Source organism: Rhipicephalus sanguineus, chromosome 3 (genome assembly GCF_013339695.2).
Source record: "Rhipicephalus sanguineus isolate Rsan-2018 chromosome 3, BIME_Rsan_1.4, whole genome shotgun sequence".
Lineage (NCBI taxonomy): Eukaryota > Metazoa > Arthropoda > Arachnida > Ixodida > Ixodidae > Rhipicephalus > Rhipicephalus sanguineus.
The window spans coordinates 201,161,072-201,178,069 of NC_051178.1; the positions used below are offsets into that span (position 1 = coordinate 201,161,072).

General features: G+C 40.8%; 1 protein-coding gene across 1 annotated transcript in view; it reads left to right on the forward strand.

Annotated features, from left to right (window-relative positions):
• The window catches only part of LOC119388104 (long-chain-fatty-acid--CoA ligase 5), a 45,754-nt gene that overhangs the window by 15,666 nt on the left and 13,090 nt on the right, over nt 1-16,998 (forward strand). Inside the window, exons 6-17 of the mRNA XM_037655736.2 lie at nt 2,320-2,492; nt 3,602-3,634; nt 4,405-4,456; nt 6,342-6,415; nt 7,206-7,280; nt 9,718-9,852; nt 12,206-12,288; nt 12,869-13,019; nt 13,684-13,756; nt 14,153-14,241; nt 14,824-14,940; nt 15,710-15,763. Of these exons, the coding sequence (XP_037511664.1) occupies nt 2,320-2,492; nt 3,602-3,634; nt 4,405-4,456; nt 6,342-6,415; nt 7,206-7,280; nt 9,718-9,852; nt 12,206-12,288; nt 12,869-13,019; nt 13,684-13,756; nt 14,153-14,241; nt 14,824-14,940; nt 15,710-15,763 (1,109 nt within the window). The remainder of the gene's footprint in view (nt 1-2,319; nt 2,493-3,601; nt 3,635-4,404; nt 4,457-6,341; nt 6,416-7,205; nt 7,281-9,717; nt 9,853-12,205; nt 12,289-12,868; nt 13,020-13,683; nt 13,757-14,152; nt 14,242-14,823; nt 14,941-15,709; nt 15,764-16,998) is intronic.

Here is a 16,998-nt window from a genome sequence, read left to right on the forward strand (position 1 = left end):
AAGATTTAGACATCGCTTATGGTGGTCTCCCTTGTTCACCTTGTTAAATGCTGATCGAAAACTGCAGGAACCTGCATATTGTTAGGAAATGTATCTCATAACTTCATTTCGACTACCGTAAAATGCCGAGCAAGCGCCCCCCCTTCGGTGAAAGATAATCCGACCAGATTTGGAGGGGGGGCGCTTGCTCGGTCCCGGACCGAAATTCAAGATGGCGGCGGAGAGCCGCTAAAAATTTTTAAAAAAATGCCCATCCATGTTTCTAATGAAATGCTTTATTTATTTATTGTTTTTATTCCCCCTCGTCACTGTCAAACCATTGAAGCAGCGGCCGGTTTAACCAATATACAACTGGCCACATGACAACGGAATTTCACAAACAACGTTAGATACGCATTCAGTGTACTCATTCTTGTGGTTCTTTTTACACAAGCGATGCTCATCTTGAAACAAAATGTGGCCGAAGGGGGGAAGAGTGGGAGGGGGGGGGGCGCTTGCTCGGTCACTGGCGCCTATTTCAGATCTCCCGAGAAAGGGAGGGGGGGTGCTTGCTCGGGTGGGGGCGCTTGCTCGGCATTTTACAGTATGCCGGCTCTGATATGGTTGAAACCCAAAATCTTTGAACAAATCTGTGGTATGACATCACCTTACAAAACTTAGGCATTATTGCAAAAGAGCAAAAACAACGAAGTTTGGTTCAAAAAATGAAAGGGATTATGTAGCTTACATTCCATAACAGCCAGTAAACTTCAGACCTAACAATTCACTTGGTAAACTGAGCAATGCTTGGCAGTTCATACTGGCATTCACGGAAGGTGGAAAACATAAAGGTGATTATGTGTCCTCGCAGCTGCCTGCAATTTTGCATATAGTGGTGTTTCTAATTTGTGTGGGAATGCTTACATTTCAACTCTCAGTTCAGGGTTCCACCTTAATTTATAAATTTAAGAGCTACTGATAGTAGCCCTGCTAATGCTTTCAAGGCTATATTTGCCTGGTTTAAAGCTGAACCTTAAAGGGGCCCTGCAACACTTTTCCAAGTAACCATTGAATGGCTTTACTAAAGCAGTTAATTGCCTCACGAATCAACCGCTGCAAAAATTTTTAGAATCCGTCAAGTACGAGCAGAGTTAGAGATTTGTTGTACGCTGTAATTGCTTTCTCTTCTCTCATCCCAACGAGCGTGCTGGAAGCTAAGCAGGGAGAGATGGCAGGGGCACAAGAAGTTTCATCACGCACTCGTCATGACCTTAAGCATGTTTTCTTTCTCTTTTTCTTTGAATGCGCAGCTTACTTTCAGTATGATTGCAAGTGCTCATGCGGGGCACATGCCGGCCTCCTGTGGCAGCCGCGGTAACTATGAAGCATGCGATGCTCAAATCAGCCAGTGGCCGTGAATTTCATTATATGGGTGGTCATTTGGGTATATGGTATCATTTGTCGAGAGAAGAGGGAACGGTTTCTAGCTGAATTTGAGAATGGAATTGCTAATTCCAGGCTGTGTGCTGCGCTATCATGTTTGGCTCACGTGTTAACAAGAGCCTCGACTACCGATCGGCAGCGTTTTCTGACCATGTTGAGTAACTGTTGCAGGCCATTTTTAAGTCCTAGGCACATTCGGGAGGTGCATAATTGATTTCAGCGAGAAGAAATATACCAGTAATGCTGTCACAGGGGATACTTTCAATCGTGATCAAGCCTGATCTTGATCAAATTTTTCTATGGAATTGGTTCATTAGCACAAGCTGCAGAAGAGAGCTAATCACAATTTAGAAATTCAATTCAGATTGCACCTGATCTAATTGAAAACACCACATGCGACCACAGTATCGCTCCCCACCTATGCTATCCTGCAGATTTAACCAAGGAATTGTCACATTATGTTGTGGGTATGAAACTTCTGTACTGCGCCTAAGTTTAAGCTTAAATTTTCTAAGCTTCTGTACTGAGTATGCGGTGTCATGTGAAATGAGTTGAAACTTCTAAGATATATTTTAATGTTTTATCTCCTTGACCACAGAATCCTTCATCTTGCTGTCTGCTTTCATCATGCACTAGTGTTAATTTAATTCACTGTACAAGCTACTTAACATGTTTCAGTGGCGCCTTGAGCCATGAGCAATGGTTAGTTCATATAGTTCACTACTATTGCTAAGTGGAACGTTATATTTTAGTACATATTATCTCAGAACACTTCATGTTATGCTTTTTTTCTTCTTCTTTCTTGCTGATTATTTTTACTGTATTGACCATTTATTTTTGTCGTGAAGTTTACAGCACGTTTGCTTTTTTTCTTTTTGTTATGATCATTACTTGCAGTGGAGAGCTCCGTATTTATATGCGACTCTGTGGACAAAGTACAATACTTCATCAGCAAAAAAAAGGAATTTCCAGCTCTAAAAACTATTGTATGTGCTGACGACATTTCGCGGGACATTACCGCTGCATGTCGCAGCAAGGGAGTGGAGCTGGTGCTGTGGAGTGATTGTCTGGTAAGAAGACATTATAGATTATCATCCATAAGAAATGTTGTGTATAAGAAGACATTATAGATTATCATCTATAAGAAATGTTGTGTATCAGGGGCGTAGCCAAGGGCGGGTTTGAGGGGGTTCAACTCCCCCCCCCCCCCCCCCCCCCCAAGAAAATTTTTAATTTCGCTTGTGTACATATACACGCAAACATACAAACGCACGTGCGAACATACATAAAGTATCGTTGAACCCCCCCCCCCCCCCCCCCCAAAAAAAAAAAAATTTCTGGCTACACTGCTGTTGTGTATCATGTCATAAGAATTTAAGATGCGTCATTTCATCTCGTGCATCTGTTTACTGGCAAGCTTGTCACACTGGCACACAGTTACATTCAACCCATAGCCATGTGTTCTAGATGCACAGTCGCACTCAGTATGACTTGCAACACGGGAGCGCGTGGCCTCACGAGTTTAATCATTGCGCAAGGCTTCAGCTTGCTTCATTTCTATAACTTAATGTTATTTTCTTATTTGGGGACATCCCCCAGTGAGAGAACAGCGTTTAGTTGTTAAAATAAGGGCTAGTAGAAGGAATGCGAAATCTTTAAACTCAAGAGGTCATGCGCTCCTGTGTTGCAAGTCATATTGAGCGCGACTGTACGTATCTACATAATCACAAGGTGTATGTAATCCGTTATGGTGAAAACAAACAATAGCAAGAGCTCCCCCCCCCCCTTTTTTTTTAAACAGGGAGCTTGCTGTCCGCAACTTACTATATCACTTCATGATTGTTTGCTTTAAAATGTTCGATATTTCTAGTTTGTTACTGCTTTTGTTCCAAACTGATTACAGTTACCTTTTGTTATATTGAGTAGTACCCCATCCACTTTAAGCACGATCATTGGCTAGTCAAGGCATTGGATGACCGCATTACAAAATTGAGCAAGTGTTGTACATATTTCACTGTACCTTGTGCTCATCTATGTTGAGTATTAAGTTTTTGAGATGTTTACTGGCTGTCAAATGCTTTGATGTACTGTTATTATGTTGCATATGAAAAATAATTTCTGGACATGCCATTGTTCCTCGTGAGATGTTTTACTTATAATTGTTTCATTTTGCTTGCAGAAACTTGGTTCAAAATCTGTCCAGGACCCCATTGTAAGAATTTCTTTATGCATGGTTTCAAAAACGTAGATTGTTGCATGTGTACCACTTGGCACTGAAAAAAACACATCTATGGTAAGCTGCGGGAATTAAGGACCTTCAAACATAAATTCTAGCATTTAACAAACATTAACTGTAACTGAACCTGAAGCAGCTTTTTTTTTTCTGTTCTATGTTGACATGTTGTACAGAGTTGTGTTAAAGCTTCTCTGCCCCAACTGAATTAATCTGGGCTTCTGCATTCAAGTCCAAATGCAGATGTGTTCAGCAAGTTGGTTACCTTGAGTTTCTGCACACTTGTGTTTAGTATGATGATGACCATTGAAGAGAAGCCACAGAACAAATTCCACTACTTTGTGCTTAAAAGGCAGTCCACTCATTCAAATTTCAACCTACTACATAATGCTGTGTCTAGCTTATATCAAACTTCTAGTGAAAAGGACATCAGGTAGCCTTCCAGACTTGGTACCTACAGATATTTAATGCAGCACTCTAGAGGTTGTGAAAGCGAATATTCTATGGCTATATCCCCATCATCCCTGAATGTAGACACATGTAACGCTAGTCCCCATAGTAAATAAACTTGTTCAGGCTGTGACTTCGCATCATTATGAAGGGTGAAAGGCTATTGTGTAAATGGGGTCTTCTACATAATATATTTTTAAAACATTACATAGTTACGGTTTCTTTTGACAGAAATATTTCAGATGTTCTTACAAATTTCATTAGTATGTGTTATAATTTTATTTCTATCTTTCAACCAGCCACCAACGCAAGACATGCTTTATGGACTTCTCTATACAAGTGGAACAACAGGTAACAGTTTATGTTTAATAATTATTTTCCACATTTTAGTAGCTGTAATAGAACAAGCATCAGTGGTCATTGTTGTCCTGTCCTTTTGCAGACTGCAGCGGCATAAAATATTTGATGTACTCTCACACTTTGTTTTAATTAGCAGCTATATCACTGTGTTTTAATTTTTATGCTCATCTATAGTAGGGTTCAGCATTTTAGTTTAAACAGAAGGGAAAAAGATGTGTGGCTCTCTTTAAATAAAACAAAAGTGCTCACTTTTTTTGTTATATGTGCTTGCTTTGCTTACGGCTGCCACTGCTGTGAATGAACTGGGCAAGTTCATTGATAGCAGTGCAAGGTCATTGCTACCTCATATTTTTTTTTGCATTATTCGGTAAACATACCCACATAATACTACATGTAAAATATCATTAGTATTCATTACACCTATATTCAAGTACCAAATGGATTCATTCCTAATTTCCACATTGTCACGTCACTGTATGACATTACCCTTCAAGGTAGCCACAGTGGCCGCATTGTTGTGGGGACTGGACATGCACATTGGAGAATCCCAGGTGGCGAAAATTAATACAGCATCCCCTACTATAACGTGCCTCATGATTATATTGTGGCTTTGGCAGGTAAAATTCCAGAGTTTTTGGTACCCTTGCCAGACTAATTCTCAGAACTTTGAATGTAACAGTGAACAACATGATGTGCAGGTATATAGCTTGGTTCAGTACTGTTAAAATTATAAACCAGTTATTTGTGCAAACACACACACAGTAAAAAAAAAAAGAAATGGGAAGTTCAACAGAAACATTGTTCACTGAGAAGAGCCAGCAAATGCTAATCTGAAAAAGTATATATATTCACTGCAGAGAAAAAAAGTGATTTTGAGGTAAAAATAACCTTATAAAACTACACCACATCTTTCGGTAAGTAAAAACTAAACATGCTAAAGCCTTTCATTTCATTTAGCACCAGTCAATATTAACAAACATTCTGCTTGGATCAAGATCAAAGTACAAAATCTTCAAAAGTTGTGAATTATTAGAGCCATTGTTGCACTGCCACCCTGAAATATGTCTTCTCTTCGACAACCTCTATTTCATGGTTAGAGGATCTTGATTTAATTGTGTTGAAACAAAGCTTAATAAGCTAAATAACACATTGGGGTGCAAATCTTGGTGCAAGTTCGTGATAGACAGTTTAATAACAGTGCAATAAGCACAGACAAGGTAGATGGGAAAGACAGACGAAGTACTGGCTTTCAAGTTTCATTTGTTGTAGAAGTGGAAGAAAACGTAAGGAAAATCGTGTTACATGAAAAAAAATTATATATATATATATATATATATATATATATATATATATATATATATATATATATATATATATATATATATATATGAGAATGTACATCAATGTCAGTCATGTGAGTAGGCTCATGAGAACTGAAGATTGTAAGGTTAAGTGCATTACAGAACCTGGTGGACTAAAAATGTAACTTGTCAGAAATATTTCAGTTCCTGCCCTGTGTGCTGCCTGACCTGGTATCTAGATCCTAATTTTTAGGTAGTTTATATTTTGAGTATATATATATATAATCATTTGAGTATATATATATATAATCACAACTTCCTCATATTTTCTTGCATTTCTGTGATCAACATCAGTTGAAAGTCTACTCTTCGTGTACCGCCTTTCTAGTCTCCCATCTGATTTTTGTGTTGCATGTGAAAATTCTGATCCTGGGAATGTCAAATTTACGAAAACTGCGTGTTGTCTCCTGTCTTGCTTCCATGTCCTGTTTTCTTTCTTGTTTCATGGAAAGCCTAGCTTGCTAATCTTGCTGTCATTTGACATTGTGTTTTAATCTGTTTCTTTCTTTTTTTAGGAATGCCCAAGGGAGTGCCTGTCACACACAAGAGACTCGTGAAGACAGCCAATTCCATCAACCATCTGGCAGGGGTGAGGGTCACGCCATGATGCCTTTATTTGTCAAAGATATTGTTGTCAGCCTGTAAGTTACAGTATAGGTCAAGGGAAAGGTATACCCCTTTCCTCCCTTTTCGTTTTTTTTTTTCTTTTTAGCCAACATCGGATGCAAATGGTGCAAAACATAGCTGCACTAGTTCCCCCTACTGTACTGCTCTTTACTACTATTTATAAATAGCAAGTACTTTGCTTTAACTATTAAGTGGAAATAGCACTTTTGGGGGACATTCTGGGGAAATCTGTCACTTTTTTTCATTCATCTATTTTGATTAAACTTGCTGAGTTTATGTATATTTGTGTGCAGATTTCAAATATGAAGTTATTGTTCAGCACAATGTGCAGTTTTTAAAATGGCAAACATTTCATGTGTTTTTTTAGAACAAGAGTTTACCTAAACAAATAGTTACACGGTAAATCAGCATATCACAATAATCTGGTATGAGAACTGTATGCAAGAAAACAAGAATGCTTGTTCTGAATCCAATTGAACAAAAGTTGTGGTGTGTTAAACATTCGCGAGTGAGCCTATACCTAGCTGGAATTTCGGTCACTAATGTTCAACGTACCCTAACTTCTCTTCAATTGAATTTAGAACATCAGTTTCCTTCATGTGTCGCTTCTACATCTGTCCGAGCGACACGCTGCCATATAATTTCGTGAATGAATGAAGAGGCACACAATTGAACGTTGCTTGCATGTTCCCTGCTTTCATTAGGGCAACTGTGCATACTTTAGCATATACGTGCTCCTCTTTTTTTAACAGCCAATGAGGGCAGAGCCAGGCCATGTCTGTTTCTGCTACCTGCCGACAGGCCACATTTATGAGCACATCTATGAGGTAAGGTCAAAACGCACTCTCGCATGCTTTTGCTGAATAAAAAATGAGAGAAGTACCAATTTACTAAAGGGTACTTAACTTGATTGTATCAATGAAGACAGCGGTGACCCTAACCTAAATTTGTTAAGCATTTGCAGTACATGGCATGAGAAGCCATTTTATTGCAAATAAGTTTAAAGGGGTCATGAAGCACCCCTTGGGCTGATTGAAAAAACACATCCTGCGGAAAGCTGACACGGCTATGAACTGCTCTGCCAAATATTACGGTCGTGCGCGCCGCGTAATGGCCACAAGCGGAGCGCGAAGTTGCCGTTTCCCCAGGCACCCTCTTTTCAAACAGAGGCCGGTTCTCACTCTCGTCGGTGGGCGGGGCGTCTGTCCGCTGTACGTCGCAAGAGACATAGCATGCTTATTGGCCGATAGCCGACGTAAATCGAGAGCGGCGTTCGGATCAGATGCGCTTCTTGCCGCGGGGTGCCGCCACTTGCCGGCACCGCACTCCTCAGTACACGGTAGCCGCACTCGCACAAGCGAATCACAGCGGGAGAGCGATCGCGTTTCATGACGCGCGCTGGCGTAACTTGTTTCCCCCATGCCATCCCTCCCTGTCTAGCTTCCAGTGCGCTCGTCGGCACGAGAAAAGAGAGAAAGCGCTGGGAGCGTGCGCCAAACCCCCGTAACTCCGCTGATTCTTGACGGATTCGAGAAATTTTTGCGGCAATCGATTCGGGAGGCAGTACACTCCGATACTGAGGCCATTAGATCATTACTTGGAAAAGTGGTTCATGACCCCTTTAAAATCACTGTATTTTACACATCTGAATAGGCAAGTAGAAAGGATATTTCAAGTTTTTTCACAACATATCTGAAACCTTCTGTAATAAAATAGGAATATGACAGATAATTTACGGTGCTTCAAACTAAAGTTAGAAATCGCAACTTTGCATAGAGTGGTCCAACAATATCTAAAGATTTTATACATTGTTTATGGAATATATTGCAGTTTATACAGCAGGCTCCAAAGTGCCCTAATTCTAGCATTAGCATGCTACAGCTTTGATCTTCGACATAAGGTATGCAAAGTTCAGTGAGGACTTCAATGGCTGCCTTGAAACTTGTACAATACTTACGTACTGAAATGCGACAAATTTTTTTTAGTATAACGACTGCTATTAGCAATTGCTTGCGACAGCTGCGTCATGTCACTGCAAATCTGGCCACTAAAGGTAATCGTGGCTCTGATGTAAGTGTTAGTCAATACTACGCTGATATTACACAAACTGTGGATGCTGGGAACGAAAGCACATGCATTACTTAGCCCTAAATTTTCTCATCTCAATTCACGAGTACTTTACTTGCCCGGATTTCACTGAAGGGACTGAGACCAATTATCAAACATGTGTTTTATACAGTTAAAAACTTACCAGCGAGTCCCCATTTGTACTGTGGTAATGCGCAAAACACTGGAAAATTTTTCATCAAAGCAGTTCAACCTTCAGAGAGAATAGTCGTATGCTGGGAACATGTTAGAAAGAGTGGTAGATAAATATGGTATATGCTGCCATTGGTACACAGCCCAGCGTCTACATTTTGCCTCGTGATGAACATCAAATAAAGTGAAAATGCCGATGTGCGATGTGATATAAAATCTGCTATTTTAGACAAGTACTATGTACCAAATAAGATCTGGCTTTTTACTGTAGTCTTAGTGCATCCATGTTGTACTAATGCTTGTCCACAAGCTTGTGCAGCATACCATTTTTTTTTACTCTTTTTACTCATTTCTTATTGCAGTAGACAATTTGCAAAAATCTGCAAGACTGCTTTCCTGCAGGGTTTTTCACAACCAAGTACTCTCATTCACAGACTGCTCTTCTCACTCGTGCTTTTGCCACTCCCAGTTCCAGCAAAAGAGCATCCACCGAACGACAGGTTCCTCATTCACTAAGCGTAGGCAGAGTGGCAACAGTGTGGCGTGACAATCCCACACTAACTCTTGAAATGTATTTATGGTATTTGCATACCTTCAATAGAATTAGGAGTGACAAAAGTACAAGTGAGAAAAGCAGTCTGTGACCGAAAGTGCTTAGTTGAAAATAACCTTGCAGGAAAGCAGTCTTGCAGATTTTTGTAAATTGTCCATCATTGCTTGAATTGAAGCAGCAGGCATTCTTGACTCTGTCAATATGATTCATGCATATTCAATTCCACTAACATCTCGTGACACATTCTCGACAGCTGTCAGTTCCGTTACAACTCGAGCCCCTATATACTTAGAGATTGCACGGCGTAAATAAGTGTGGTCAGGTAGCCACACATAGAAGGTAACAGAGAAGGTAGCAGTGTTTCTACTAGTGAAAGCATCAAATACATATGGCTAACAGACGTTTTGCATCATAACCACTTTAAGTTGACGATTCCCGTCTTTGACTTCCAGGTGACAACACTGATGCGTGGTGCAACCCTGGGTTTCTACCGAGGAAATGTGCAGCTTCTCTTGGATGATATGAAAGCACTGAAACCTCACAACCTTCCCATGGTGCCTCGTCTTCTCAATCGCATCTATTACAAGGTACGTACACAATGTCTGGCCCTTCACTACCAAAATTGAAAGAAACACTGTGATTATATACGATTTCTGCTAGTCAATTTAGAGCAGCTGGCTGAACCTTCAAGTGAGCACTCCAATTTTTCTGATAAAAATAAGTTAGCAAAGAAAAATTTGTCAAATCTCACCACAGGCACTGTCTGAGGTTGACACATGTCATGGGTTCCAAGAACGGCATTTAAGTCCGAAATAGTTTTCCATGAATCAGTGGTTCTTGTGGGCATCAAAGCATCAGAGTAATTGAAGTGCTGCTAGTGCTGTCTTCCACAGATCTTGTTAAGGGGAGATGCTACTCGAAGACACTTTTTCTTTAATATTCACCCTAGAGCAATGAAACTTGAGCTGCTTATAGAACTTTTTATGCTGATTTCAAATATATAATTAGGTAGTTTTCTTGCAAGTTGCATACTTTTAGTTCTGCAACATGACAAAGTGAAAAACTTAAGCCTTTTGCCCCCCCTCTTTTCAGACCTAAACTTCAATAATTTTTTACAATTGATAGTTCATAATGTTTCAAATAAAGTGTGGAATGCAAATAACTAATTAGGAAGTCCATACAAAATATGTACTAGACGTGAAAAATTTTAACGTGGGAAGTTCATTCTCCTACCCTAGTAAAAGTTTACATAACCTTTTTTTATTATATAATAAGAATATTGAAACTTAAACAAGATAATTGCATTTCTCGTACATTGGAAAAAATCTGGGAAAAATTTCATGCAGATCTGAGCACCAGAAGTACCCGAAAAAGGAGGGGCACATTGACAAAAATGGCAAAATTTGTGTTTTGAGAAAAAAGAGTTTTAAAGTCAAAATTGCATGTTTATTTATCAAAGATGTCATTGAATGCGACGAAATTTGTACACAAGAAAGAACAATCCTTCTTGTAGTGGCCACTGCCCAGCACCATAGGTTTGGCCCTCACGCCTCTTTAGAGCTGACTCCTCGACAAGAGATTTTTTCTTCAGCGCACACAGACGAGCCCTTGCTTCTCCTGTTAGTTTTTGAGACATTTTTTTCTGGCGTGTGCTGTCCCGTGATGAGCCAAGAGCAACCAGATCATGAGGCGGGAGCACGCCAAGCTTTTCCAGAACACGTTCAAAACTGGAGTGCCCTTGATTAAACCAACATGTTCAGTGCTGTCATATCAGCAATCAATGAAGACTCGTCGCTTTGTGATTTTTCTTCGTCTTCGAAGAGTCCGATCTTGCTCTGGGAGGCACTCGCATATTCGAATGCCGCGGCAAACTCGTCAGACGCATCGGCGTCACTGCCACTACGACTTGCGGCAGCAGACGATCTTTTCATGGTTTGTGTGTTCGGCTTTGATTTGCGCCGGCGTCCTCGAAAGTTGTGCGCCGCGTGAAACTTCACAGGCCGGTGACCGCGCTTCCTACGGCTTTCTTCATCCATAACTGATAGGCACTCGAGAAAAGTGTTGTTCAGCTGCGCTGCTCGACAAGACACGGATCCTGCAAGTAGGCTTCACAGCACACACAGGCGCGCACCGGCCAATGGCGGCTCCCGATCTGTACCACGTGATTTAAAGCCAGTCGCGGCGCTCGAAAAAGGCGGCAAAAGCGTGCTTCTCTTTATTATTTCTTGTGCTGCAGCAGCGCGGGAAAACGTCGTTATTTGAAGAGTGAGGCTCGGCTCTTCGCCTCATGCGGTCGGCAATGGCCAGCGGCGGCGCATTATCAGCGGCAAGGTTCTCGAAGATGACACACTTTCCGCCTTTTGACAGCCACCTTGTGCTCTTTAGACGCAATTTTAAAGCATTTCCAGTTGAGTCTCGACATTGATATTTTTTTTTCAGAACAGTAGAGGTACTAATCTTAACAAAACAGGTGAAAACAAAAAATCAATAATTTTTTAGAAAACTCGCGTTTTTCGACCCGCATCTCCCCTTAAGCTCGGATAAGCCTGCATAAGCAGTAAATTTAGCTGGTATGAAAAACTGCGGATCCCACGCACCCTGTCCGATTCCACCGTACTAATTTTTCCTGAATGTGTAGTGGCATGGCGACGGTGCTCTACCTCTGCTTCCATAAATGACTCCATGGGGCGCAACTTTTTTGTAAGGTTGTTCCCAAGTTCTCCAGGGAACTATCAAAAAGGTTACTTCGCTATGTGGCTGTTTCAGTTCCACAAAAACACTACTTGTCTTTGGGCTTTATGCTCTTGGCTAATCCATAGTCATCACTGTTTTTTAATGGTGAGAACGAGTGCACACTAACCTGTTTCATTTGTGCGCGCTTGCTTTTCCCAATCATCAGAACCCACCCTGCTCTTCTGACCTACTGTTCATTCTTTACAGGTTCACTCTGAAATTCACAAGAGTGCCATCAAGACAGCAGTGTTCAACTATGCTGTGAACCGGAAACGCAAGCTGCTTAAGAAGTGAGTGGTGCAAACGTTTTTGCCCTTTAAATGACACTACAGTGTTACAACACTATACTAACACAATGTCACACAACGTTGCTATGTGCTGTTTACTGTGCGCAATTACAGAATATCATTGATAGCGAGGTTCTATTCACTAGAAAAATTAAGCTTTTTATGTATAATAAAACAAACATCAAATGCACTCGTCGTAAATCTCAGCATAAATTCTATGAAACCTTTCTGGAAACAACGGTGGTCAAACAAGGGGTCTTGTTGAAGCAAACATTTCGAACAGTGGACTTTAGTTAGGAACTTGCCGTAATCCTTGAGGCATTCGTATGTAACATAAGTAATCTTGACCAAGTACTCTATGCACTGTTTGTTCGCTCAAAATACCCAAGTCACTCTGAAAACCAGAACTTCATGACTATGACTTAAGATGAGTAAATTGAAATAAATAGCTAAAATTGAATTTTCTCTCTTCAATCACACTTGCTATATCTGCGCTGTATCTGCGCTGTATCTGCGCTCAGAGGCCCTTTGCTGTTCATGATAGAAGACTGCTTAATGTGTGTTTCATGTTGTATTCATTCAGGGGCATCGTGACAACTGACACAGTCTGGGACAAGTACGTTTTCAAGAAGATACGTGAAGAGCTTGGTGGAAACTTTCAATATGGCTTGACAACCTCTGCACCAGCCAAGGCAGAAGTGCTGGAGTTCTTCAGATGTGTTTTTGGATGTCATGTAAGCATTTGTGTTGTTGTATGTATTTTCCTTGCAGCCACTCCTCCATGAATTTGACACACAAGAGCAAGTAAGCCGCAAAATGCAAGCACAGCATTTTTCCTGCTTTGTGCAAGCTGCTTATTGCTCACTGTACTAGGTAAATAAATGGTTGTACTCTAGAGCTAGCATGTTAGGTGATCTTGGGTAGAATAACGGTTTGCACTCTAGCTGGTATGTTATGTGTCCAATACTGTACTATTTTAATTCTCCAATGAAAGCCATCATTTCGTACATTACTATTCAGTGTACACTAAAGCACAGACTTTATTTGGTTATTACACAACGTGATAGAAAATTAGGAACAGTTTTAGACAGTGTACAGTATGGCGATGTTGCTCTGCTGCAAAGCTATGTCTGGTTGCAAGAATAAGCACACTGTTCAAGAATGCATAATAAGAAGTGCCGAAAGCTGATTTTCAACTATTTTACCTGCTTGCAACATGATGTGCAGTCTTTCACATCAACGTAATTTGCTCCTGCATTTTTATGAGGTGCAATAAAACAGGAAGCAACTGTAGACTCCACTCCCTCGGCTCCAGACAAACGATTAATATTGCTACACATTGATTAATATCCACTACACATCATTCATTCTCACTTGACTTTCTCTTTTTCATCCTAGCTTGTTGAGGTTTATGGCAGCACTGAAGCCAGTGTGATTTCAAGCACCTTACCTTATGACTTTGTGGGAGGAGGTGAGTGACCATGGTCATTTTTCATTATGCTAACGTACTATAAATGTGTTCTTTGTTCACCTTATTGCTCCTCACTATTCAATATATTACTTTGCCTGAAAGTGTTCACTGCTGTGATATTGCTTTCTACATATTTCTCTTTTATGAAGTTTCTTAGCAGAATATTTCATATGACATTAAACATATTTAACAGACGTACACTAGCTGCTGCCTGTGATAAAATGTGCTCTCCAGGCTTTAAGCAAGAGTCAGGTTTGCTCTACTTTTTCATGCAGGAAAAGCCATAAGCCTATAACGTGGGCAAATTTTTTATGCCATTTGCAATGCCTTATTTGGAATTTCAGTGTAAATGCGTGCCTTGAACGATATAGCTGTACCCATTTTCTCTCCCCTCAGACAATGTTGGCTGCCTTTTCCCTGAAGTTGAAATGAAGCTGGTTGACGTTCCAGAGATGAACTACTTGTCAAAAGATGACAAGGGAGAGGTTAGAGGCTTTTCTCTTTTTTTTTTTTCTCCTTTTCATTTCCAGTCTTCCGAAGGACATGTAGATGATGGCATGATTGCATAGCATGACTGCTGTGCTGTCACTGCTACATCAGTGGACAATTTACAAAAATGACACTGCATATGCACAAGCAAATATATTTTCTAATCAAATAAACTTGACCACAGATTAACAGCACAAACTATTCTTTTGTTTCTTCTTTTCTCTCGGTACATTGGAGTGTGTACTAAATAAAGGTTCCCCAGTCATCACATTTAGGGTAAGGGGTAACTGCTAGGCGTGGAATTCTTGCTGAAATGTGGAGTGGTGAATGCACTTGAAGGAAGGAAAGCCTAGTTAGATTTTTGCAAATCATCCATTATGGAACCACTGCTTATGCAACGTTGGCTGTAAATTTTCTATCGCCATCGCCAGGTTTATACTGCTACTGTTGTACATTCATTACTGATAGCAGCCTTTTTCTAAACTCTTTTTTTTTTACCTTCAAACAGTGCACCACAGGACTTACAAAAGGAAATATGGTATTCACCATCTCTTTTATTTCTTCTCTGTTATTTGCAGATCTGCATTCGCAGCCCTTTGACCTTCCAAGGTTACTTCAAAAATCCCAAGGAAACTGCAAATGCAGTGCTTGAAGGTGGCTGGGTGCTCACAGGAGACATTGGGATGTGGACATCGGTAAACCCCACTTCACTCATGTAATTTGCAGAAAGTGGCCACCATTGAAAGAGCTTTTCGTTGTTCTTCTTCTAACATTCAGGGGCAGGTCCAAATAGGAGTATTTGTTATAGGCAAAAAAATCCAACAGCCACAAGGGTTCGTAGCTAATATTACAGAAGGGTTGTAAACTGAGATTGTTGGTACATATGTGAGTGAATACAGAACAGAGTGGAAAACATTGGACTGTACCAGGCAACATGAGCACATTTGAACAAGCATTTTTATGAAAACATAAGCACGCTTTTTAATTTTTGTGCCATTTAATAATCGGCATATAGTGATATTAACAGTTTGGTTCCAGTGCGGGAATTTAAATTTCAATCCTGCTAACTTGCGCTTTTGTTGTAAGCGTCGGTCTTCGCTCATTGTTTGTCGCCACAACTTAGCGAGTGTGTCGTACCCTTAACCAGCGAGACAAATGGATCGCCTAGCTGCGTTCAATCACACCCATCAAGTATTGCAAGACAGGTATTTTGCGAGGATACTTTACATGTTACAACTTCTAGTGACAAGAAAGATCGGGAAAATAAACAGTCTGCAGTGCTTCGTGTCATCACTACAAATGTCTTAAAAAATTGCTTCAGAATCTGCATGTGTAGATCATGCAGCATCTGCAGACAAGAAGCTTCCCACTTGACTTGCACTGTTTCTGAATATTGTTTCTATGTACAGCATTTTTCTTCAATGCTTCTTCTTAAGCCTTTCTTTTTTTTTTTTTGCTTTTTAGACAGGAGCACTCAAGGTTATCGACAGAAAAAAGGACTTCTTCAAACTCTCTCAGGTTAGTAAACTACCAAAGTCCACAATACCGCAGACAGCAAAATTTATTTATAGTGAAACGTGCAGTTATATCGTGTAGGGAAAAAAAAGTACAAATGAGGAACTGTAGTTCCTCGTACACTTGTGCGCCGCCGTGCCATACCGCCGCCGCCTGATTTTGCTTGCGCCACCGCCGAAGTCCCGGGAGTGATCACACCGCCGCCATGCAATAATTGCAGCGCGCCGCCGTTAGTCTTTTCTTTTAAACCGAATGTGCAATCGGGACAAAGTACATCACTTCACTGGGGGAGCTCTTCTCGATGTGTCTATGTAATGGACTGTCCATTTCAGCCGACGCTGGTTGGCCGGAGCTCGGCGAGCAGCGCGCCCTCTGTTTCTGGTTTTCTTCTGCAACTTCATTTTGACGTCACGAAGCTTTCACAACTCAACACAAATGAGAGGGACGGACATTGAGAGTCAATAGACGCGACGTGCAAACACGGACACAAGACAGAAGTCAAGATACTGAACAGTAATTTCTCAAGTAGACCGCCACGCACACCTGATTGATAGGTACCGCCTCTTGTCTGGGAATGCACAGATAAGTATTTGTGTGTACCTTCCTTTCCGCTGCTGTATGATTTTCAGTTGTGAGCGGCACTTGTGGTTTCTTGACTACTCTCTTGTGCCCGTGTTTGCACGCCCTGTCTTTTTAAAAGGGCCCTAAAATGGCCTCTGAAAACACAAGAAAATGCATGTAGTTTACATGAAGTCGTGCAAAGCATGGCACAGCGAAGCACGGGCCCGTCGCCGCTTGTACTCCTCGTCGACCGGTTGGCTTCGAGACGCGCGTCTTGCTCCTCGGGAGTGCGCAGTTCCTTCGGACGCCACATGACTCTCTGGACACGATCGGGCACAGTTTGCTATGCATAGGGCTCCGTGTTTCCGGTATTTATTTTCCTTGAAAATCGGAAGGTGTTTATCGGAGTTTATATTTTTGGCGGAAATTCGACGTTAAACACGAAGCACTTTTTTTTTTCTAGAAGGTTTGAATGCACAGAAACATGCGCACAATCGAAATACTTGAACTCATAACACCTGTATTTGTGCATATAACAACCTTATGCTTAAGGGAGGACACTGCTCTTAAAAAGTTTTCTTTATTTCTTGATCGATTTTGATGAAACTTGGTGACTTTATGTATATTTGTATGCTGATTTCAAATATGCAATTACTTTTCTAGTATAATGTGTAGAT